A 23,466-nucleotide genomic window follows, 5' to 3' on the forward strand; every position below is an offset into this window, starting at 1 on the left:
TTAAAATGGTATTATATATATATATATATATACACATTTAAAATTATGATATAAAAGAGACTTGTTTTCGGAAAATATAAGAAAGAAATACCCATTAAAAAGAACAAATAAAAGGAAAAAAGGAGAAAAATATCTTTAAACAAAGATATTGAACAAGCTATATGTGGAGTTTAACTAAATTGTTAGACATCCATAAGAAACATTATACATACATTTTAAAGTATTATTTTGATCTCATGTGGGCTTCACAATCAGGGTTTGTCAATCAGTTACATAACTTTTTATATGCCACTTTAATTTAATGTGTCTGATTTTTATTTTGTTATTGTGTTTTATTCATATAATTTATAATAATTTCAATATTTTAATTTGTACTGACATCACCATAAAAAAGTCTGTATTGTTTTTACATGTTCCAAGTAAAAATATTGGAAATCTGACACAAATACGTGTGAAGTGTCTGAACTTTCATCATGTGTAATTTAATTTATCATCTGCTAGTAGAACCAGTTAATCTTACCTTCAAATATTTCCCTCAAAAGTGACGACACAGCACAAGTGAACAGACGGACAGACTTCATTTTTGAACAGCTTTATTAGTCGTTTCTGCGAGTTACTCGGACTACATGGGTCATGTGACTATAAGCATCGGGTGTTAATGAAGGTGAAGGCGAGTGTGCGTAGCTTATGAAGAACCTCCAGAGAAGAAAATTACAAGGTATAAATAAAAAAAATGTTTTAAAAAAAGAGTCTAAATAAGAGGAAAAAGTGGTCGATCCCTAAAAGTGAGAGAAACGTGAGTGAAAGAACCACCAAAACTTCACAAAAACACCAACCACGTGACACACCAACAACGTCATCGTCACAATTGTCCTTATAAACTCAAACGTGAACAACACCCCACATTGGTCCCACGTCCCCCAAAACAAGCGTCAACAAAACAGTTGTTGAGCCAAAAAAGAAAAAAAGAAAATGGAAAAGCGATGCAACAACAGAACAAAATGAAGGAGACTATTCGTAGCTGTATCAGATAAACATGTCAAACAATCTGGATGAGTTTTTTTAAACGTGTCACTGTGAAATGAAAAACCAGCCAGCTGGTTTCAATGGCGGCTTCGCTCCACCAGGGGGCGAAAGAAACAAGAGAGAACTTCTTTTAGGTTAAAGTCGCTGATTTGAGGGACAAATACTCTCTAGAAGGAGTGATGCGTTCACGGACTTCAACTAAAACATTTGAAGAAAACAGGTTGAGTGGTCGTTTTATTCACCAAAATTATGTGATCTTTTTTATAAGAATAAAAATATATATAATAATCAATCTCCGAGAACTTTCCACAGTTTCGTCACACGTCTGCGGCTTTACACCCGGGAATAAAAAACAAAAAAACAAAAAGAAACGTTGACTGTTTAGACTCGTTCTTGTCACAAAAGTGGATCAAGATCCTCGATCAACAAGGAACAGAAACACAAGCTCTGATCTTTTTTTTTAGCTTTCAGACGAGAAAACATGTTTGACAACAACGAGAAACACCCATTGAATGTTGTTGCTATTCTATTCGAGACAGTACTGTAGACGTCTTAGAAACACTTGTTCTGATATTTGTCACTCTCGTCATTTTTGGTTTGCTAACAAAGTCCAGCTTTGTTCACATGGTAGCGATGACATCATCACAAACTATCCGCGTCCACGACCTGAAGTAGTTACGTTATGGATATGATCATAATTTTCTTCATCCGCAGTATTTTGTCAATTACAAATGATCTTCTTTTACGTCTTTTTGCCGTTTAAATAAATCTTTATTTCCTATAGGCCTATACCTTTAATATATATATTTTTTAACCCGTTAATCTTTTGCTCTTCAAGCCAATTATAGTAAAAACAAAATCCACCTTTGTGGTCTCAACCAAAACTTTTTTTGTACGCAAAATAACATTTTCAAAAGGAAAGACAAACCTAGCTTCATTTTCTGTTTCTGGTCATGAAAGCGTCTCGGACTCGTTGACTCGCCTGATTAACAAATTCACTTTGCGGCTTCAGAGTTTACTCAAGTGGACTCAAGTTTTGAAGGACAAACAAGTGTCCCGTGATGCTCTTGGACACACGGAAGGTTCTGCACTCTCGTTCTTTCAGCAGCAGGTCAACACACACAAACACACGTGCGCACACACACACACACCAAGACACACACACACACACACGGGAGAGCAGACGTGCGACACATTTGTTGTAAAGTGCAAACTGAGGAGTCGTGGTTTCTTCCCGTCATGGCTTCAGGACCAGCTGAGGCCCAGGAAGGTTTTTTTTTCAGGAGAGAAGCTTCAGTGACTCTCGATCACCACGGGCTCGTAGCCACCGGCGGACACTCTGAAACACACATGGACGACCGTCACACACATGTGGGTGGAACAGAGGAAGAGGCGGGTTCAAGGCTCACCTGTTGCTGAGCCCGATGCTGCTCAGAGCCGTGGTCCCGTCCTTGTTGACAAAGAGTCTCAGGTTGCTGTCTGAGGAGCACAGGAGTCATCGATGATTCACTCGGATCAACTAACACGCAGGTCAAGGGAATTGAACCAACAACCACTCGCTGCTAGATGTGTATAAGGATGATTGGATGATGAAAGAAGAATGAAATGGAAGTAAAGAAGAGAAAAACAAGTGAGTGGTTCAAATAATTTAATCTCTGGATTCTTGCCGGAAGGAATGAATGAATGAATATCTACTTAGGTGAGGATGAATGAATAGATATAAATAAAATACAATTTTAAAACAATGACTATGAGAATGAATGAACTTAGATTTTGTGAGGGTGAAATGATAACTGTTGTAATGTTAAAGTGAATGGATGAACAAATGAATGCAGGAGTCTGGTTAACGGATGAAAAGAGAATAAGGAATAATTAAATACAAAAAAGATGGTTTACTGTGAGAGGATGAATGAGTGGAAAAGACATTAAATAAATACATTCATAAATTAATGCATGCATAAATAAACGTGTAACATGTTGAAAAAAAAAGAGAAAAGAATGAAAGCAAGGAAACATAATACGATGACTAAAGGGCAGGATCAGACGGTGAAATGCGATTCCCTTGGTTTGGACTCACCTTCAGTGTTGTTGACGTCAGCGAAGTTCTGACTCTGGACGATCTTCTCCACGATGTCGTCGGCGTCCATGCGAGTGTCGTCCACCCACGACGGCTGACTCTCCACCGAGTCCTGCTTCCTCCTGACGCAGCGCACAGACACGTCAGCCACCAGACCTTCCACCTCCGGGATGTGTCCGTACCTGGAAGGCCTGTTGGCGGGGAGGACGGGTCGGGGGGGGCGGGGCGGCCTCTCTGGACGTCCGGTGTCCTTGTCGCCTTCGTGCGGCGAGTCCACGGTGAAGCCCAGACCTCCGGAGGCGCTGCTGCTCGTGGAAGTGTTCCTGCGGTGGGTGAGGTCGGACAGGCTGGAGGAGCGGGAGTGCTCGGTGCTGTAACCTGGGGAGACGAGGACGGAGAGAGATGAGAGAGGAGATAACAACGATCCAGAGGAGACCAGATAGGAGAGGAGACCAGAGAGGAGACCAGAGAGAAAATGTGGACACATCAGAGGAGATAAGAGGGGAGACAGGGAGATGAGGGAGGAGACAAAAGAGGAAACATGGACGCATAAGAGGAGAAAAGATAGGGAACGAGGACACATAAGAGCAGACGAGAGAGATGAAAGAGGAGATGAGAGGAGAAAAGGATTAGTCAGAGGAGAGGATACCAGAGAGAAAACCCAGGAAGGAGAGGACACATGTGTGGACACGTCAGAGGAGACCAGAGCGGAGACAAGAGGAAACGTGGACACATCAGAGGAGATGATACAGGAGAAGAGAGATGAGACGAGACAATGACACCTCAAAAGGAGATGAAAGAGGAGACAAGGACATGTCAGAGGAGACGAGAGAGGAGACGAGGACAGTTCAGAGGAGACAAGGACATGTCAGAGGAGACGAGAGAGGAGACGAGAGAGGAGACGAGGACACATCAGAGGAGACGAAAGAGGAGACAAGGACATATCAGAGGAGACGAGAGAGGAGATGAGGACACATCAAAGGAGACAAAAGAGGAGACAAGGACATGTAAGAGGAGAAGAGAGAGGAGACGAGAGAGGAGACGAGGACACATCAGAGGAGACGAAAGAGGAGACAAGGACATGTCAGAGGAGACGAAAGAGGAGACAAGGACATGTCAGAGGAGACAAGAGAGGAGACGAGGACACATCAAAGGAGACGAAAGAGGAGACAAGGACACATCAAAGGAGACGAAAGAGGAGACAAGGACATGTCAGAGGAGACGAGAGAGGAGACGAGAGAGGAGACGAGAGAGGAGACGAGGACACATCAGAGGAGACAAGGACATATCAGAGGAGACGAGAGAGGAGACTAGGACACATCAAAGGAGACGAAAGAGGAGACAAGGAACTTTCAGAGGAGACGAGGACACATCAAAGGAGATGAAAGAGGAGACAAGGACATGTCAGAGGAGACGAGAGAAAGGCGAGGACACATCAGAGGAGACAAGAGAGAGACAAGATTTTGGTAAGAGAAGGTGACGTGTGAAGGAGGACAGACGGTAAGGATGGACAGTTGAAAGAACAAAGAGACGGACCTGAGATCTTGCTGTGCTGGCTGGCATAGCTGGAGTTTCTTGAGTGACCGGACTGGAATATTTCTCCAGCACCAGGCTGGTTCTGATCCGATTCTTCCAGGAGTCCTGAAGAAAAAAAAAAAAAACAGAGCAGTTGCTCACACGTTCTCAACATCTGGACCACGTTCAAGGTCCTTAAATGTGTTTCTAAATCCTTGGGTCCAAACAGAACATCAGAACACATCAGATCCAGGCTCAGATAGTTCTGGCAGAGCTAGTCAAACACATCTGGACCTGCTAGTTTAGCCAAGACTGAAACCTCAAGAGAACTTCTGATGTTTATTGATCCGATAGTTTCCACTCTCTCAACATCACACGTGATCGGCTCTCCAGATCTTCTCAGTCAGTCGAGAGGACAGAACGTTCTTCTCATCAGTAATAATGGGTCGATCTTTGGGGTGTTTTTAAGATCTTATAGGGTTTCTATGGATTAAGTCAAATTCAAACCCTTGTTTCAACAAGAAATAAAGATACAAGTTCACTGGAAATGTATTAGTTCCAAGTATTATGAACACATTTTGAGATCCTCCTCACCTGAGCTGATGATGGAGGGTCGGGGCTTGTGGCTCCGGCCCAGAGAGACTCCTCCGGCCGGACCGGGCTCGGCCGTCCCCTCCCCCTTGCAGTCCAGCTGCAGGGCGTGCTCTCGGCCCGGGACGGAGATGGACTTGGCGGTGCTGGGAGGCCTGTGGGAAGAAAAACAAGAACTCATCACTCCGGAGTTACGGCCCCGGCCTGGATTAAATAGAATTTATTGACTGTGGGGGAACTGAGTCACTGAGACAACAACAGGCCCGAGGAATGTTGGAGGGAGAGGAAACCAGAGTTTCCCAGCGAGTCCGGATTTGTATCCACTTTTGATGACAATTGTTGATGTTTACATTTATGGTTAATATTTTGTTATAGCAGGTGTTTGGTGATGTGAAGTGACTATTATACATTAAGAGAAGAGATAAGATAAGATTTACCTTTATTCTTCCAACATTAAGGATATGTATGTTGTCCAAAACTTAACTATAAATTACTTACTTACTTACTATATTATAACTTGCAGTACACATATTAAAAATAAAACATTATAATAACAAAATAGAAAAATGAGCACAATAATGCATAAAATAATATATCAAAACAATAAACATTAGTACAGTAGTTGGGGAGAACACTAGTTATAAACACTAAAACATTTTGTATTTTTATTTTATAACCTGACTGCAGCCGTCAGAAAGGACTGGTGGAATCTCTCCTTCCTGCAGCGCGGCTGAATAACAATTGGTCTGGTAATAATAATCACTTTTGTTTAGGGTTGTTGTTGTTGTTTGTGTGCATATGGTGAGTAGTTGTGGATTATTATTGCTGGTTATATCGGCATTTTTGGAAATCATTGCAGTTTATTGTTGACTTAATTGACAGACTGCGATTGTCCCATGATGCAATTTGTTTTACGTAGTCGTTACATTTTTAGTAGATAGACGATGAAAGTATTTACTTTATTTTTTTCCTTGCGTTTCATCTTATTTTTGTTTGTTGAGGTGGATTGTTGCCGTTTGTTTTATTCTCGCTATTAGCCATTAGCGTTGTATTGTGTTTCCAGGCAGCACTTGTGTGTGTTTTGCTGTGACTGAAGGACTCACGTTTTGAAGCAGGGGTCTCCAGACAGAAGGGTCATCCCGATGATCACCTGCGAGAACACAGAGAGATCAGAACAGGGCGACCAGAGCGTCGGGTCCACATGAGAACACATCAGACCTTGAGGATGGAGTTGTCCTGCCGCGTGTTCTTGGTGTCGTATCCCTCCAGCAGGCAGCATCGAACCGTCGACCCTGAGCCGGCAAACTCCGCCATGTTCAAGTCTATGAAGCCCAGCTGAAGGGGGGAGACAGGAGGGTAATTACAGAATTACAGACGACGCCTCTCGCTGCTGCACAACAGGGCGACGATTTTAACCGGAGACTAAAGTGGAGGCGAAACTTGCCGCCCTGAAATTTAAACAACCGAGAATAGAAACACAGGAAAGAAGTTCCTCTTCGGATCGATCCAAGAGTTAACTGGCACCGTGAACGTTTCACATTTCTGTTTTTTCAAACCATCGTGACTCTTGGATTTTTGATTGAGTTAGAAGGATCATTCCTCAGTGTGGTTTCAAAACCATCATAAAGTCTCATGATGACAATAGTTTCATTTCAGTTAAGGAATGTTTCAGATCCTACAACAGCGTCTAAAAACAACGACTCGTCAACAATTGAACTACAAGTTCAACTAACTATAGTTTTTTTAAACAGTTATTTTTTTTACAAACCTAAAGGTATGAAATCAAAATAAAGTTCAGGTCACTTGAACATAATAATTGAAAGTGGCGACATGTTTCAAAACAAAAGAGGGTTGTCGTCGAGGGTCTCCAGGAGGAAGTCCACTTCACCTCGGAACAATCCTCACCACTTCTGCTCGGTCGATATTGTTCATCAACGGCGAAGTTCCTGCTTCTGTTTTCGGAGGTGCGAGTTTGTCAGGAAGGAGGGAAGTGACTATTTTTAGTGGCAGGAAGCCTAAATAAGGACACGGTGATGTTCCTGGTGGGGTCGGCGACGGCGCTTTTCGCGAGAGGAGCGACCTTGTGGTTTCACTCCTGGCACGTGAACTATGCGGTGGCAGGATGTTTGGGATTCCCGCCATGATCCAGCGGGCGGGTTCAGTTCTTCATCGCACATGCGGGAAAACCCAGAACAAACACGGAACACTCTTCGGAGCGGGTGTGGTGCCGAGTTTCCAGGAAAGAGTGCCGTCGACCATCAGCGATCGACCTTTAACTGCAGCACCAGGATGTACAAGGAATGAAATACTGCAGAGTTGAGTCCGTATGCTCACCCATGAGTCACGACTCTGCCCTGACCGTGAATCTTTGCATCCTCGACAGGAGAGAGAGATCCCTGGTGCAACTAATGCTTGTGATACCATGACTAGGGGGTGTGTATCGGCAAGTATCAGGGGATACGACACATATTACAATACAAGGACAACGATACAGGAATAGAATACATTTGTGGTATTGTCCGAGTACCCATTGAACTCTTGAAAGAAGTCTTGACTATATTATGTGCAAACATCAGCTTTAAATGCTGCTGAAATCAACTGTATCCTCTCGTCCTCAGTCATCGTCGGGAGCTCTCGCGATTTCATTGTACGTTTTGCTGCAGAGAACGAATGATTCCTGCCATCGAGAGAGAAAATAAACAAAACCTGTGAATATTTACATGTTAATTGTAAATTAAAATTGCTAATCATTTTATGTTATACGCACTATATTTATCGAATATATAGTAATACAAGAAGCTTTTTTTTTTCAAGTGTATTCACTTTTTTTCATACACCCCTTATATCATGGCACAATTGCACTTAATTAAAACTATTTTAATATTTTTAACATTCCCCATAATATTAAGTAATGTTGGCCCCTCAGACATTGTTGCGTATATGAAAACAAAAGTACTTTTTTTAACTTCTCTCTCTAGCCATGACATCAAACTAAAACCAGTACTTCTCTGTGGTCAAACGTACAGTAGAGATGCAACGACTCAACAGTGCAGCACAATAATGAAATCCTCTCGTTTCCTCCTCAGACTTCCTCTTCTGTTATTGTTCAGCATATTTCAGCCTCAGCCCATCACTCATACATCCGACTCACGACTCATCGCCAACCGTTTCCATGTGATGGGAATGAGGCGTGTGTGTGTCTGTGTGTGCGTCTGTGTGAGTCCTTACCTTCGTATAGGCTTTTCCCCCTTTAAGTTCCTGTGGAGAAAACAGGAAGACGATAATGAAACACTGATCCAGGAGCAGATTTAGACAGCAGCGGTTTCTAATTACTGAGTGGAGAAGGACCACACTCGGGGTTCAGAGTCAGGCGGGCACCGAGGTTCTTAGAGGAACTTCTGTGTATTTGTATGACTGTCTTACAAGTAAATGTGTTGCTGCAGTCTTAATATTAAATCAAAACAACAAAAACATTTAAATATCTTGACTAAATACAAGTTAATAAAAGTATATATTTGAAGCAGTCATGTTTGCATGCTCCACTCACTGATCTGTGACCTGACAGGAAGTGGTTCTCTAACACAGAGTTGATGAAACTTTGAAGAAATTCAAGCTGCAAATGTTTTACCTTCCTGACGGAGACCCTGCAGACGGACGGGTCCAGGACTCCGGTGTGAGGGTTGGCGCTCATCTTGGACACAAACGTGAACCTTTTCCTCCAGCGGACGCAGTTTTCTTCAACCTCCTCCCTAAAGGGAAAAAAAACAGATTTAACTAAAAACTTAAAGACAAAGTTTTGTAAAAACAAAGAACAACTTTCAAAACAAACATGTCAACAACTTTGCAATATGGAAACTGCGTGACCTCTGACCTTTCATTGAACACATCTAACCTGAGGATTATTGTTTAAACATGACAAAAAAACAAATGTGTTTATTCTGATCAAACAAGTGTCTGCGACTAAATAAGACCCTCTGGACTACTGAGAGCTCCACACAAGTCGACGACTCAGGAGTTTGTCTGCTCCGGTTATAAATGCTGGTGACCGGGTCAGAGGTGAGACCACACATCGGGTCACTGACGTGCGACGCATTCTTCAGGCAAGTCATGGGAACACTTGGTTGAGGAGGTAAGAGGTTGTGACGGTGAGAGACGGAATCATGCAGGTTCGTCACTGACGGTTGATATGACTGCACAGACAGTAGTTCTACTTTGAGTCTCTCATAGATGACTCAGCTTGTATCTCCAAACCGAGAAAACCCTATGAACTTGAGTTACAAAAAGTTGTTGACCTAAGTTGAGGCGAGTAGAAATCAACATTAGTGGAAACTAGTGTGACCTTATGAGTAAAAATGTCAACAGTAATAGGCTTAGGTTTCAAAATCCTCCGAGTCTTTTCATGTCTTAAATTTCATCTTGATTCAACATTTTACAAATGAACTAAACTATTTGACACCTTCACTTCATTAAAAGTTTAACATTATTATCTTCTTACATTCAATAACAATAGGACAACACAAAAAAGATACACACACACAACACACCCACAAATTTATGCAACTTCTCAAACTACCAGCAGCTGCTCCTCACTCTCCCCTCCCCCAAGTTACTCGGCGACGAGTGTGACGTCGCCTCTTCTATTAAACACCAGAACCTGAAGTCAGACACACAACTTTTGTTCTCAACGAGAAGATGCAGTGATGACAGAGCGTCGACTTATGCAGACGATATTCCAGAAGTCATGAAATTAAATTTACACAACCGTTACGCAACTTTTGTCCTGAAACAGCAACAATATGTTAAAATACAAATCATTTGTCTTAGTTTTTTCTGAATAACTTGGGCTAATCATATGCATCATTGTATACGTCTCTGCTACAACAGATTTTCATCCCATAATTACACAATTTTACTCGCCATGTTCCTTTGAATCAAATAGGAGAGAGAAGATATCACTTACACAACTGAACAATGTTGATAAAACCACAGTTGTATTAACCTGCATGTAGCCATTAGCTCCATGAAAATATGGTGAACTACACCTACATGAACTTCGATCTGTAACCAGACACTTAGATTCCTCAGGATGTTTGTGGTGAGCAGACGAACCAATTTTCAGTCTTGTGATGATCTGCAGATGTTTAACATCAAATACCTTCTCATACTTAAGTAGACCTTTTGGAGAGCAAATTTTTTATTTATCTAAAGCACTTGAAAAAACTAATTTTACAACAAAAAAAAAACATATGTATATATATATATCTCTTCAACAAAATGATGGTCTGTAATAGTTCAATATAAAAATTTAGATGTTTAACACTCAGAATAACCAGGCGTGTGTCATTTAAGCATATAAAAAAGACCACAAGAGGTAAAAACCAAGCGGTAGTCCATTTTTTAATGTTCATTTTTTTTAATTATTCCTTAAAATAATTCCTAAAGAAGCTGGGAAAAGCTCCAGCCTATCCAGCACAAAAAGGTTATTTAAATAAGCGTTTATTGTTTTGAGGAAAATCTCTAAACTAAGGAAAATGCTTATAATTATTTTCTCGTTTAGACTATTTTAACAGTTTATTTTCATGTCTAAACAAGAAGAAGCCGTCTTATCTGAAGTCAATACAAAACTAGTAGTACTCTAGTAGAATAACTCACATTTCCCCGATCTTTAAATCTTTGCACTGCCTGCCAGTGTCTTTCAGGATCAATTAAAAATTCTGGTTCTTACTTTCAGATCTATTCATCGTCAGAACTTCCATCAGTGATCTGATCCAGCCTTACACCCCAGCTCGGGCTCTGAGGTCTGTGGATCAGAATCTACTGATGGTTCCTGAACACGCTTCAGGACCAGAGGAGAGAAATCCTTCCAGACTGTTGCTCCTAAGCTTTGGAACGATCTGCGTTCTTAAGACCTTTTTATTTGTGCAGACTTTCTCTTAATTTTCTTGGGGCTGCAGCTTTAATCTATGATGTCATTGCCTTTTAAAGTATGTATATAAACTGTGTATATGTTTTTGGTTGTTTAAGCACTTTGTGACCCTGTTTTGAGAAAGGCACTTTACAAATAATAATAATTACTTACTCTTATGAAGGGTTTTAAATGTTTCTAAATTGCAAAAGAATATATAACGACGGTGTAGAAAAAAAACTGCAGATGTTGACACCCCTTACTACCCCGACAACTACCGTAAGCCCAGCATTCAAGCATTTTAACAGTACAAGGAAAATGTAAACGGAAAAGTGATGAAAACTCTTTTCACTGATTTTTGCATTTGAAAGTAACAACCCTGTGATGAATCTCAAGACATAAGTAGAAGTCAACTTATTCTCACTGTTCTTTGCACATGACTCTTGTGAATATGACCCTAGTTTCGATTAGTGATTAGTTTCGAGGGAAAACAGACTTGAGACTGACCCTCAAACAGACCAGAGGTGATACAGATGAGACCTGAGAGGTGCTTGGACCATATCTGTGGTAGGTTTAAGAAAAGATGGGCCTGAGAGTCGATTGGAACGTCCAACACCCGTCCAGAGAGCTTCATAGACCCCGGACACCTACAGGTCCAGGACTCGTGTGGCTCAGAAATGAAATCTGGTTTAGAAGCCGAGGAATCACTTGTTTGACAACACGATTCCCTCTTATCGTCAACATACTCTGCTGTGCCACGGAACAGCCAACGGTCCTGGACAACATTCCTCAGGCCAGATGGCTTTGTTCAGCATCCATGGAAACGGCTCGCTTTCAAATCCAGAACACAGCCTGTAGGAGTAAAAGGTGGGAGGGGGGAAGGTCTTGCACTCGGCTAAGCCCCGAGTGTTTTACAGCCTCTCCAGCTCTTGTTTGAAATCTCACCTGCCAACTTTGGACCTTTTGTTGCAGTAAAAGATTCTGACATTTAACCCAAAGTCATGGTTCTGTTCGCCCTCCAGCGCCAATCCGACAGTCGCGGGTCTTTGCAAAGTCTTCTAAAGAGTCTTCACTGGCAATGTAACGTAAACAGGACAAGCTAGAACCATGAGCTCAGAGCTGATGTCACCACAGACATCAGATGAGTCACATGACCAGAAACAGCTGGACGGTTCAGTCCAGGATGCCGTGGACGCCTTACATGAATCTGTGACTCTCTGCAAACTATTGTAACAATGGGGTCATGAATGTGTGTCAACAAGTGTGTGGACTTGCATCGACAATTTTAGAAGAATAATAGTATGAAAACATAGAAATTGACAATAATAATCACATTTCTTAGATGCGATTACTTCTCTTTGTCGCACCAGAAAATCAAATCACCTCATATTTATCTGAAGAAACATCAGGTTCTGGTTCCAGCTGCAGAATCTCTTTTTTTTTCTCCTCAGATCTAATTTGGTCTAAACAGATGAAAGTTTTGGCTGCAGGACAAATGTGAGGAGGCGAAGGCTCACAGTGCAGCTCTTTGTTTCCATCATTCCTCTGAGATGTGAGGAAGAATCCGAGCCGAGGTCTCGATATGTTGATTGAATTACAAGTTTGGATAACAGTCATTCCATCTCTTTGAAGCGTACGATTGCTGAGACGACAGTCATCCAAGCACTTTTGGTTCCTCCATTTTAGTTTGTGGCTTTGATTGAAACTGAAAAGGCAATTTTTGACGCTTCTTTTGTAGTAACTTCTGTGTTTAAGTATCTCAAATGTCTAATTTTGACACCAACCCAGTGAAGGAAAATACGATTCCGCTGTGGAACAGAAGATGGGGTGCAGAGCTCCATCTCTCTCCGTCTTAAGTAGGACACCAATATGTTGTGTGGGCGACTGAGGAGGAGTGGCCCCGAGATGTGACCCAGATCTGATGTCGACTTGAAAGGAATAAACAGGAACTCCTCCTCACAGCACAGATGATCAATATGGGCGTTTGTTTATCACACTACTTACCATTTTCCACCTTCAAGGGAACGCAAATGCATCTAATAAAGCAGCTTTATACCTTGACTTAGGGATGTAGACTGCAGTCTGTGATTTCCCTTAAAGAAACAGTGTCTTTGTAACAAAACAGTGTTACCGGTGGGAAGTAAAATCGCAGGAGGGACATGCATAAGGTTTATTGTTTAAGAGATTGACATTTTGTTGAGAAAAAAAAAGATTTTTGATTCAATTTGATCAAAGATGTGAAGTTATTGGTCGTGATTAATCAATTCCTATTAAAATGTATATTTAAATATTATTCCATTGACAACCCTTTTCATCCTGCTTCATTTCCAAGAGTTGATGAAAAGGATGGAACACAGAATGAGTCCGAGAATATCACTGAAGGAGAAAAGAATAAGAAGAGTGGTCGTAATCGTAGTAGAGGCTTAAGCCACGTGGATAATATTATATAAAACTCATTCATTCATCCACACCAGCTCCAGACCAAAGCCTCTGTCCCGGCCGAGCGTGGAAAGTGTCCATGAAAACAGGAAGCAGCTGCCGAAAAGATGCTAGTTTCAGTCAAACTGCTCAAAAACCCCCTAAAATTTCTTCCTTCCTTTTCACTCAGCGCTTTTCTGTCACCGACACGGCAGGTGAGGAACTACACACTTGGTCACCTGACACCTTGTCACCTCAGCGCAAGAACTTCCCGTCACAAGTCCTTGATACATCACTGCTGAAGAACCTTTAAACAACGACGGTTTATTAGGCAGCACACCAGCAAAGCAAAGAAATACATTAACGGGGTTTCAAATGAAAGACTTAAAATGTAAGATTTCAAGAAACACAACAGCTCAGAAGATAAGAGTTTAAGAAAATATTGATACACTTGAATCTTGCAATATTGTTTAACATAAAAACCGTATTGATATTCAACCGCACTCTATTAATATTTAAAAATATATATAATTAACAGAGTTCTTTTATATATATACACTTTTTTATTTTATTTATATTTCAATAAAGTGTGTATAAAATAAAAACAAAAATGATGTAGAATTAACATACAAATATTCACGTCGTCACAATGAAATCCCCGAGATGCCTGCGATGACTAAGGACGAGAGGATACAGTGGACTCCAGCAGCTTTTAAAGCTGATGTTTAAGAAAATTTCTGTTTCCAAACAAATGAACGCAGTTAAGAGTCATGTGGTCTGTAAATTCTGCAACACCAAAGTCAAGTACTCTGACAATACTTCAAATATATCCTGGTTACTACAGTATCATAAGATATCATATTGTTGACCCTGTATTGGTTCGAAATCAAAAGATTCTTGCCCTAGATAGCGCTACCAATAAAAACAATAGCAACATTTATTTGTTGTGTGCGACATCCCCCTCACCACGGAATGGAGTATCCTCCTCAGTTGTTTAACCACATAAATAGAAACCTTCGACTCCCTCAGGTCTTCACCTGCAGCTCCACACGGCGCGCGAGTGTTTTTCTGCTCTATTTTTACCATCCGGTCACATCAATAATTCATGCGTGTGCACATCCGTGTGAACGACGCTCACGTGTGCCACACGTGCAGCCGTTAGCATGTCAGAGCTAAACCTTGTTCACCAGCAGATGAAGAGATGCTGAGCCGACACACAAACTCAATATTCACTGAACGACCTGACAGGAAAACTGACCATGGTCACGTGACGAGGCAGAAAGACGGGGTGTAGTAGTTTTAACACTAGTAGTCTTGGTAGGGTTTGCCTTTGCAATGGTTATTATGGTGCTAGTTGTTTTACTTTTCAATTCAAAATCACTTCAAAAGGATTTAGGCAAGATTTAGCCTGCTAGCCTAGCAGCATCCACTAAAAACAAGCTTAAAATATAGACTTTTTAAATCTTTTGAGGATCGATTCCTCTCGTCGAGGCTTCAATACTAGATGGACGTTACAGAAGAGCACCGTGGAGGTATTTGGATGTTTTTAAGCATGTCATTTTGGACGATAATGAAGCTGGGCCTAGCAGCTAGCCTAGCAACATCTGCTAAAACAAGCTTAAATATAGAGTCTTTTAATTTTCCTTGGAACAAATTCAACATATTGAAGCTTCAATATAAGATGGACGTTACAAACAAAGACCATTTCTGTGTTTTTGAGTGTCATTTTGGACGAAGATGAACCCGAGCTCCAGTCGCTACGTTAAAATAAAGATACCCGTCTGTCTATAACTCTTAAAAGAAATTGATTACTCTGAAAATAACCCCAACCCTTGGTCATCATGACAAGGAGAAGAAAATTAACAAGGTTTGAATTTGGGGTAAAATAACTCCTTTAAGTAAACCAGGTGACACATGATGGTTTGATGTTTCAAACTTGATATTCATGAAGCAAATCACATTGAGCTTCATGGGATTTTATAGTTAAGTGTCCAGATTCCAGGAACACCGGAAATTCATCTTCTCCGATTCTCCCAGGAAGTTTCATACCAGAGCGAAGCATACGCCGAGATTTAGTCTTCCACTCAGGAATGCGACCGAAAAGTACGACTCTTTAGTCCTGAAGATAAAACTAAACACGTTGTCAACGCGCGCGAGAAAATCAATTCATCAGTTGAAAACCCGACCAGCTGCGTACAACATGTCAAGAGTTCTCCCTCCTGGAATGTTGACGTCTGAACTTTATCAGCTCTGGAAGATTCCAGATGCTCCGACCGGCCGATGAGATCTCGCTGCTGCCGGCGAGTGTTCCTGATTGAGTTTTGGCCAACATCCACACTTTCATGGGGGACCCTCCATGTTTTCTTCTCCTCCCGACCCTTCAAGCCATAAAAGGAGTCCCGAACGTCGACTTTCGGTTGAATCGAACCTAAAATGTTTTAGTTTGCGATCGTGTCCCAGGTCTGACTCCGACGCTGGGGGTCGCGATATGTTACGACAGACTAGGATTCCCGGTAGGAACTGCCAGGATGCAGTTCTTGGGATCCTCCAGAACATGAGCAACAGTTGGGTGCGGTGGACAAAACTTCTTGACTGTCAATCATCTCTTAATGTTTGTTCTCTTAAACCTTTTTCAAGTAAAAGTTGCAGCACAGACGACCGACTAGTGCATAGAGCATACCTGGGTAAGGTGAAGCCCTTTGACTGTATTTATGTGGCCCTTATTAGGTCAAAGATATTGAAAATAAACTTTTTTTTGTCCCCTGTGGTTTTTGTTGAGTATTGCAAGTATTTCCCTTAAAAAATATTTAATAAAATATTTTTAAAAATAATAATAATTTGGAAACAAACCAACATTTTATTTAAAAGTAGATTTATTTCTACGTTATACTGTATAAAATGTGGGCCCTGAGGTTCCTGGTTCCTGGCCAGTTAAAACCACAGCGTCAATGGAGTTGGCTAAATATCAAGATGTCTCCTGCACTAGTGTGTTGGGGAGGAGGCCCTGGGACGGACCAAGTCGCCAAAGTAAATGAAACTTCACATCTTGTGCAACAGCGTCAATATGGCCACAGCAGTTTGTTTCCTTGGACAAAAACACTCTATTGGTCAACTACATTATAAACACAACACAAAATAAATCAACAATTAAAGGACTATTATGCAAGTCTTCAAAACCACTGAAAAATGTATATAAATCTGAAGATGGAAATTGAGCTTCACCACATACAGATCGTACCTAAGAAACACTCACAGTTTTTTTAAACAAGGTTTCCAAGACTCAAAAGTGACATTTAAAAAAAACAGAGCATTAAGGAAGAAAGTGCTGAGTCTTGTGCCGACAGTTGCTTTTGTCGACGAGTTGCTAAACGGCGGCTGAAGTGAGAATCCCGGACAAACAGCCGACTAATGAGGCGGTAAACTTGTGACACTTTCGCTCGGAGGAAGTTTGTTTGGCAGGGGGTTCAGCGAGGAAGAGGCGAGCGCTGAGCAAACAAGATAATGGCTCGGGAAACACGTGAAGAACCACCGCTTACTACTCACACGTACTCGTTTCCTAGAGGAGACCAGCTCACCCAGGGCCGACTTTTACTTCTGCCACCTTTTATTACTTCCATCACACGTCAAGTGAACCACGTTGGTTCAGATTATATGGCGGAATAAACACTTGTGTCTCATTTTATTTGAAATAGCTGCAACTTGCACCGTTCAAAACTGTATTTTTCAACAACTTTCATTCCAGGACTTTTATTATTTATCATTTCTGTTTACAAGTCAGTGTCCAGATGTTGTGAGCTGCTGTTGACCGACTCGAAACATTCCTGGACTGAGACTAACATTTCTTCACGGTTGATGTGAGACTCAAACATTTGAAACAACACTGAACAATAGTCTGGTAACTCAAATGAAATCCCTTTCGGACTCGCTTTCTAACTCACTAGACCAGGGTGTGTGAGAAAAGATGGATACACTTAAATATAGCGATCATTTTTTTCCCCACAGTACGGTATTGATATTTTTTGTAAATGGTGTTCTTTTGCGAGGGCTTTCAAATGACATTTGATTTTTTATCATAGTTTTGTTATAGTTTGTATTTAAATAAAGTGTGTTTCAATTTGATATTTTTCATTAACCATCAACATTTTCCAAGTTTGTTAATTGTTGTGTTGCAATTAAATGTTCAACCACTAGATGGTAGCTGTCAATACGCCCTCCACAGCTAAAGGAACAAGGAAACGCAGTGAGATGACTGAGGACGAGAGGATACAGTTGACTCCAGCATCTTTTAAAGTTGATGTTTGGACATATTTAGGTTTCAAAACAAATGAAAGCAGTTATGACATCATCAAGAGTCATGTGGTCTGTACATTGGTCTGCAACACCAGAGTGTTCTTGTACTCACGATACTATAATACTACTGATGTATTGTAGTAACACAAAAAATCATATTGTATAAACATCACATCGCCAGATTCTTGCCCGATACACACTTTACAACAACCCTTTCACATCACCCCCAAGTGATCTCATCTCTGCACTTACATTTTCCAAAACATGTACACGACAAATACTCGTCATGCCAAGAGCAGCACAGTAGCATTCTTGACCCCTTCCAGAGGCTTCCTTCCTCCCACTGGAACACCCGGGGTCTAGACCTCTGTGGGCTCCTTCTAAACTGGTCCAAGCAGTCCCAAGCATGTGACTGTGGGTTTTTTTTATGTCCGCAGACTCCGTTAATTCCACTTCTGTTCCCTCGACCTAGAACAAGCGAGGGCCCCGAGACAAAGACCCGGTCTGTGGGATGCGTGACATAACTGTAATGGCCCAGAGCCGCGAAAAGGAGCCTCCCTGCTCCTCGGAGGGTTGTTGTTTTCGGAGATGATAACTGAGATGGCGGACGAAAGCCAGTTACATAACGGCAGATGACCTCAGAAAGTAACCCGACGTGTGCGTGCAATAGAGCTGGAGATTACACTCATTTCTCCGCTTATTAGATTTCTCGGGAGCCGGACTGTTCTCAGACTTCTTGTTAGCCGGCGAAGAGACGAGCAGATGTGGATGTATGTCAAATATATCAAACTTACGGCTCTGATCAGGGCGGATTCTTTTCTAGACAGCATTAGCTTGTTAACGTTTTTTGACACTGTTGCATTTTTCCCTGATGGTTGGACAAGTTACTGACATCAATAGGGGTGTGAGAAAAAAATATAATAAACATTTTTGACTCGATAAAATGAAATAAAATAATTATTTTCTTAACGATATCCTACTGGTATTCAACAGCAATATCTATATTTTAAAAATATTTATAGTACATCATTTAGTTTTTTCATTTTTAGAATTTATTAGAGATATAAAAAGAGTTTATTATTTTTGGCTTTCAAATCACATTTTATTTCTATCCAGGTTCACTAAGGGTTTATATTGCAATAGAATATGTATAAAATAAAACAATGTTGTTGTCCTTTTCTTTACAATGAACATGCAAAAGCGTTTCATCATTATTGTGTTACTATTAAACTTCTTACTATATACGGCATCAGTCATTACGTCCTCCACAGTTAAAATTATGTAAGATCCAGGTGGTGACTGAGGACGAGAGGATACAGTCGACTCTCATGCGGTCTGTAAATTCAGCAACATCAGAGTCAAGTACTTGACAATACTACAAATATGTCCTTGTTCCTATATCGTCACAATATATCATATGTTGACCCTGTATCGTGAATTTGATACACTCAAGTCTTGATAATACACATCCCTAGACATCACATTACTTTATAAAACACAAAACAACAATCCAATCATAACCACCAAAAAATCTAATCATGTCTAAAAAAATCTGTTTCCTGATAGCTGTAGAAGTCCCAGCATGCAACATGTTCATAATCAATAACAAACTGTGGCCATGAAATCCGATGAGTCGTTGACGTAAACGAAAATCCAAATCTTCAAACAAGACAAGATAACAGAGCTGAGCCGACACTCCACACTTGGCCGAGTCAGCGCAACGGCCCGTGAACTTCAGTCTCGCCCTGTGGTGACCCGGCTGTACGGATCCTAAAAGAAGAAGTGGTGGAGACTCAAATTCTTGAAAACTTCAAACAGAATATAGTGAGTTCATGTCATCAAGTCGACTAGTTCTGCTCCATGTTCAGACAATTAAACACATTAAGTCCAACTACCATTTTCACCAGGTCCTTTGATAGCGCTTACACAAGCTAAGATGCTAACTAGCTTGATCTTGGTATCAGACAAAATCTACAGGATTCTCATCATCACCAGTTCGAGTCGTCCTCAAGAGAGTCCGACATCACACAAGTCTTTTAAGATGAAACATCTGAGGCAGGGATGAATATCTAGTTTGACGTCACGACTGTTCATCTCCAACCCTCAAGAGTCGGAGCGAGGAGGGGGGTGAAAGTTCAGCGGTTAGTTTGAGGACGTCGGGACAGCAGATCAAGAGTCGTTGTGTTTAGTCTGTGGCGGAGCCGTCGCTGTCGCCTCCAGAGAAAACTCCAGTCTCTCATTATCATCCGAGGATTTCAGGTTATTGCAACTTCCAATGTGAGTCTCACCCTGAGAAATACTTGCGTAAGTGTGACGAAGGAAACATGGAAACAATAAGTAAAGACGTCAAGTCCATTATTATTGGATAGAGAAACTCACAGTAAGACGGACTGCTCTACAAAAACAATCCAGGCCATTTTCAGACATGAATCCATATCAAAAATTGCCAATTTCTACTTATAATTCTGTGCGGTGTTAAGCGCAGTCGCCTAACAACATGGAGGTTGATGGGTCGCTTCCAGGCCGAGCTAACTTGTTGCCTGGGTTTACTCCGGGCACTCCGGTTTCCTCCCACAGTCCAAAAACATACAGAGGTTGATTGAGAACTTTAGGAAATTATCCATAGGTATGAGAGTGTGTGTATGAATGGTTGTCTGTCTTTGTGTGGCCTGCGACAGACCGGCGTCCTGTCCAGGGTGTCCCCCTACCTCTGGCCCTAGATAAAAGTCTCCCCGCGAACCCCAGTGAGGGATAAAGCGGTTGAAAATGAATGAATGAATGAATTCTGTGCATGGAGAGATTGTCATTGTTGCCCAAGTCTCTTTCAGCTCATATAAGGTACCTTTATCATACTTCATTAGAAAAAGGAGTACCTGGAGGAAACCGGGCCAAGTGAAACGATGCAAACACAACACAAAGGACTATTTGTGAGATTAAAACCGTCAAAATCACAGAATTGGAAAAGCCATTCTTCACGTTGACGACCCCCGTGGGAGTCCTTGTACCCCCCTCCACGATGTCAACAAAGCACACTCGACCCCAAACTACTTCTTTTATCACAAACCCCTTTTTTTCTTCATCTCAATAAAAAGAACAAACTCTAGAACTGGAAAAAAGGGGCAACAAGCTTCGTTTCATCTTCTTAACCACAAAAGGCTTTAAATTAAAGTGAATTCTCCATTAACATCCATCTCGGGTCATTAAACGCACCACGCGTCACTTTGTGGAGTCAATTAACGGAACATCTTCGAAGATTGACTCTCATAAAAAACGACTTTCATCGCAAACAAAGTGCACATGAAGAGAAACAAACACAAACAAACACAAACAAACGTGTTCACCTGGAGGACGTCGCGACGAAGTCTCCGTCCAGCAGCCGCAGCTTGCAGAACAAAACTCCGTTGACAAAAGGAACCGCCGACAGCTCCTCCAGGGTCAGCTGGGTCTGGAACTTGAATTTCTTCTTCTTCACCAGGAAAGACATGTTTGTTGTTTTCTTCTCGGAACCGAAGCCACGGCAGCGGGAGAAACGCGTCGAAAACCTCCGCGCGAGCGAAGCTACTGATGCTCGCGCCGCGTCTTCTGTGTCGTTTCAGCGCCGAAGTCTGTCGAAGAAAAGCAGGAGTTTTTCGAGTCAAACGTGAGCAGGAGAGTCCATTGCGTGTTGGTGGAGCGAAGAGGGGGATTTACCTGAAGACATTTCTCTCGTCGACGGCGGTTGGAAACCAGTAAAAATGTCAAAGAAAATCTGGCCGTGCTGTCGAGTGGCGTCAAGCTAAGAGTGTGAGGGGGGGAGAGAATCATTTCCGGTTTGTCTTATTTCAAAATAAAAACAAAAATAAAAGTTGTTTTGCTTCGATAAGACATATTGCTGCGTGAGGTCGCGTGTTTTGTGTATTGCTTATTTAAATATGAATTCATTTTTGTTTATTTATTTGATACATTTCTGTATTTAAGTGTTTTATTTTATTGTGTATTGTGTGTTGTTCTTTATGCGGCCAACAGTGTAGATAATTGTTTCTCTAGAATTTCGTTGCACACATGTATTAATATGACAATAAAACGAATCTATCCTACTCTATTCAAGTTGAGAGTGGCATTATTTGCGCTGCATTTTCACGTTTAAATGAATATGTAATTGTCTGTGTTTTACAGTCAGTTTTTATTTACGAAAATTACCAATAACGTGTTATTTACTTCTAAAATAAAATCACCCCTGTTCTCGATTATCCTTTTTTTTAGAAAAACGTATTTTATCCCATGATGATAACAATTGTTGAAATAATACGTCTGAGCTTCCGGTGTTACCGGTAACCACTGTAGCTTGACATCACTGATGCTCTCAGTCGATGATTTAAAAAAAAATGTATATTCTTGTTTTATTCTTTACGTTCCTTCTGAACTCGCGACAGTTTTCCTTTCATATTCAAAAATAATATTATTTGTTAAAAATATATTCCTCTTTTCCGCCAGAGGTTACTATAGTTCAAACGTGTACGTCTAACTAAACGGCGCCCTCTAGCGGCAACGACTCGCAACAGAGTGTTCAATTAACTAAATTGTAATTTCGTCGATATTAAAGATTTGAGTCACAGAGATTTTCCATTTTCTCACTGTAAAAGTACGATAACGTCATTTTCTGTGCTTAACAATCATTTTCTCTGTCAGAGATGACGTCAAGACATTAAACGTTGTGGTTTTTTTTTTTGTTAAAGCATTGAAAATGTAGGACCTCAAAAAAACCGACGTAGGTGTTTAAATGTAAAACTTGTAAAACTTGGATTTTTTTTTTTCAACTTGTGCGTTGTTACATAACGTTTGTCTTAATGTCTTACCTCCAATGTCCACATGAGGGCGTCCTCTTTCCACAAGTGCGGTGGAAAATGAACTCGCAGCTGCAACAGCAAGTCCTCAAGCTGGTCACCCCAGGTGGGTCACCTGGAGAGGGGGCATGATGTTGAAAGAGCCCATGAACCTCAGTCAGATCTTCGAGGTCTAAACGACAAAAATAAGATTGTTGAAAAACGACCATTCATTGGACTGAGATCAGAAGCTGTGAAGACTTTTATAGTACTTTATAAAGACTTATGCCCTGTTTTTTGACCTATCAAAAATACACAACCATTTATAATTATTACTAGAACATTACGTGTTAATGCACAAGGAAAATTAAACGTGCAGCAGCCAAAACTCAACCCAAAAACACTAAAAGTTGATGAGCTAGGCATAGTCTTAAAATCTATATATTTTTTAAGTCCTCGTGAAATCTTTGTCTATCTGCAACATCCGTGCGTCACAACATGGTTAAAGTTTTGTTTGAGTAACTTGTTGCTATGACGGGGATATGGAACTGACCCCCCCCCCCTCACCACACACACACACACACTCGACCTCCTACTGACAGTCTTTGGCTGATTAAAGCGAAAGTCGACGCAGGTGAAAGATAACAAACTGGAAAACACATCTATATACGTACGAAAACAGTCCAAAGGTAAACTCGGGAGAAAAAAATACACCTATTCAGAACAAATATTTTTGGTCAACAGGGCAATAACAGGCTGGATATAGTGATGATAATTTTATATATTAACTTATATATTAACTTGTCAAAATATAGTCTTAAAGAAATGTATACCTTTAGAGT

The 23,466-nt window shown here is 41.1% G+C and overlaps 1 protein-coding gene across 1 annotated transcript; it reads right to left on the bottom strand.

Annotated features, from left to right (window-relative positions):
* Window positions 1–576: 576 nt before the first annotated feature.
* eeig1a (estrogen-induced osteoclastogenesis regulator 1a) lies at window positions 577–21,614 on the bottom strand. Its single transcript, XM_087790471.1, has 12 exons — window positions 21,513–21,614; window positions 21,164–21,427; window positions 8,838–8,958; window positions 8,438–8,467; window positions 6,428–6,544; window positions 6,313–6,359; window positions 5,213–5,364; window positions 4,640–4,744; window positions 3,286–3,481; window positions 3,104–3,225; window positions 2,436–2,505; window positions 577–2,365 (listed from the first exon to the last, which is right to left on the bottom strand). Exons 2-12 carry the CDS (start codon window positions 21,304–21,306, stop codon window positions 2,320–2,322), a joined length of 1,149 nt encoding a protein of 382 aa, XP_087646597.1. The 5' UTR covers window positions 21,307–21,427; window positions 21,513–21,614; the 3' UTR covers window positions 577–2,319.
* Between the last annotated feature and the right edge of the window lie 1,852 nt (window positions 21,615–23,466).

The sequence above is a fragment of the Callionymus lyra genome, chromosome 1 (genome assembly GCF_982586985.1).
Source record: "Callionymus lyra chromosome 1, fCalLyr1.hap1.1, whole genome shotgun sequence".
NCBI lineage: Eukaryota > Metazoa > Chordata > Actinopteri > Syngnathiformes > Callionymidae > Callionymus > Callionymus lyra.

Bases quoted from the DNA above. Each gene is read 5' to 3' on its own strand.
- eeig1a (XM_087790471.1), bottom strand. From the start codon at position 21,306: ATGTCTTTCCTGGTGAAGAAGAAGAAATTCAAGTTCCAGACCCAGCTG. The intron at 8,468-8,837 runs GTAAAACATTTG...TTTTCTCCACAG, and splicing joins GCAGGGTCTCCGTCAGGAAG to GAACTTAAAGGGGGAAAAGC. The intron at 3,226-3,285 runs GTACGGACACAT...GCGCTGCGTCAG, and splicing joins CCCGCCAACAGGCCTTCCAG to GAGGAAGCAGGACTCGGTGG.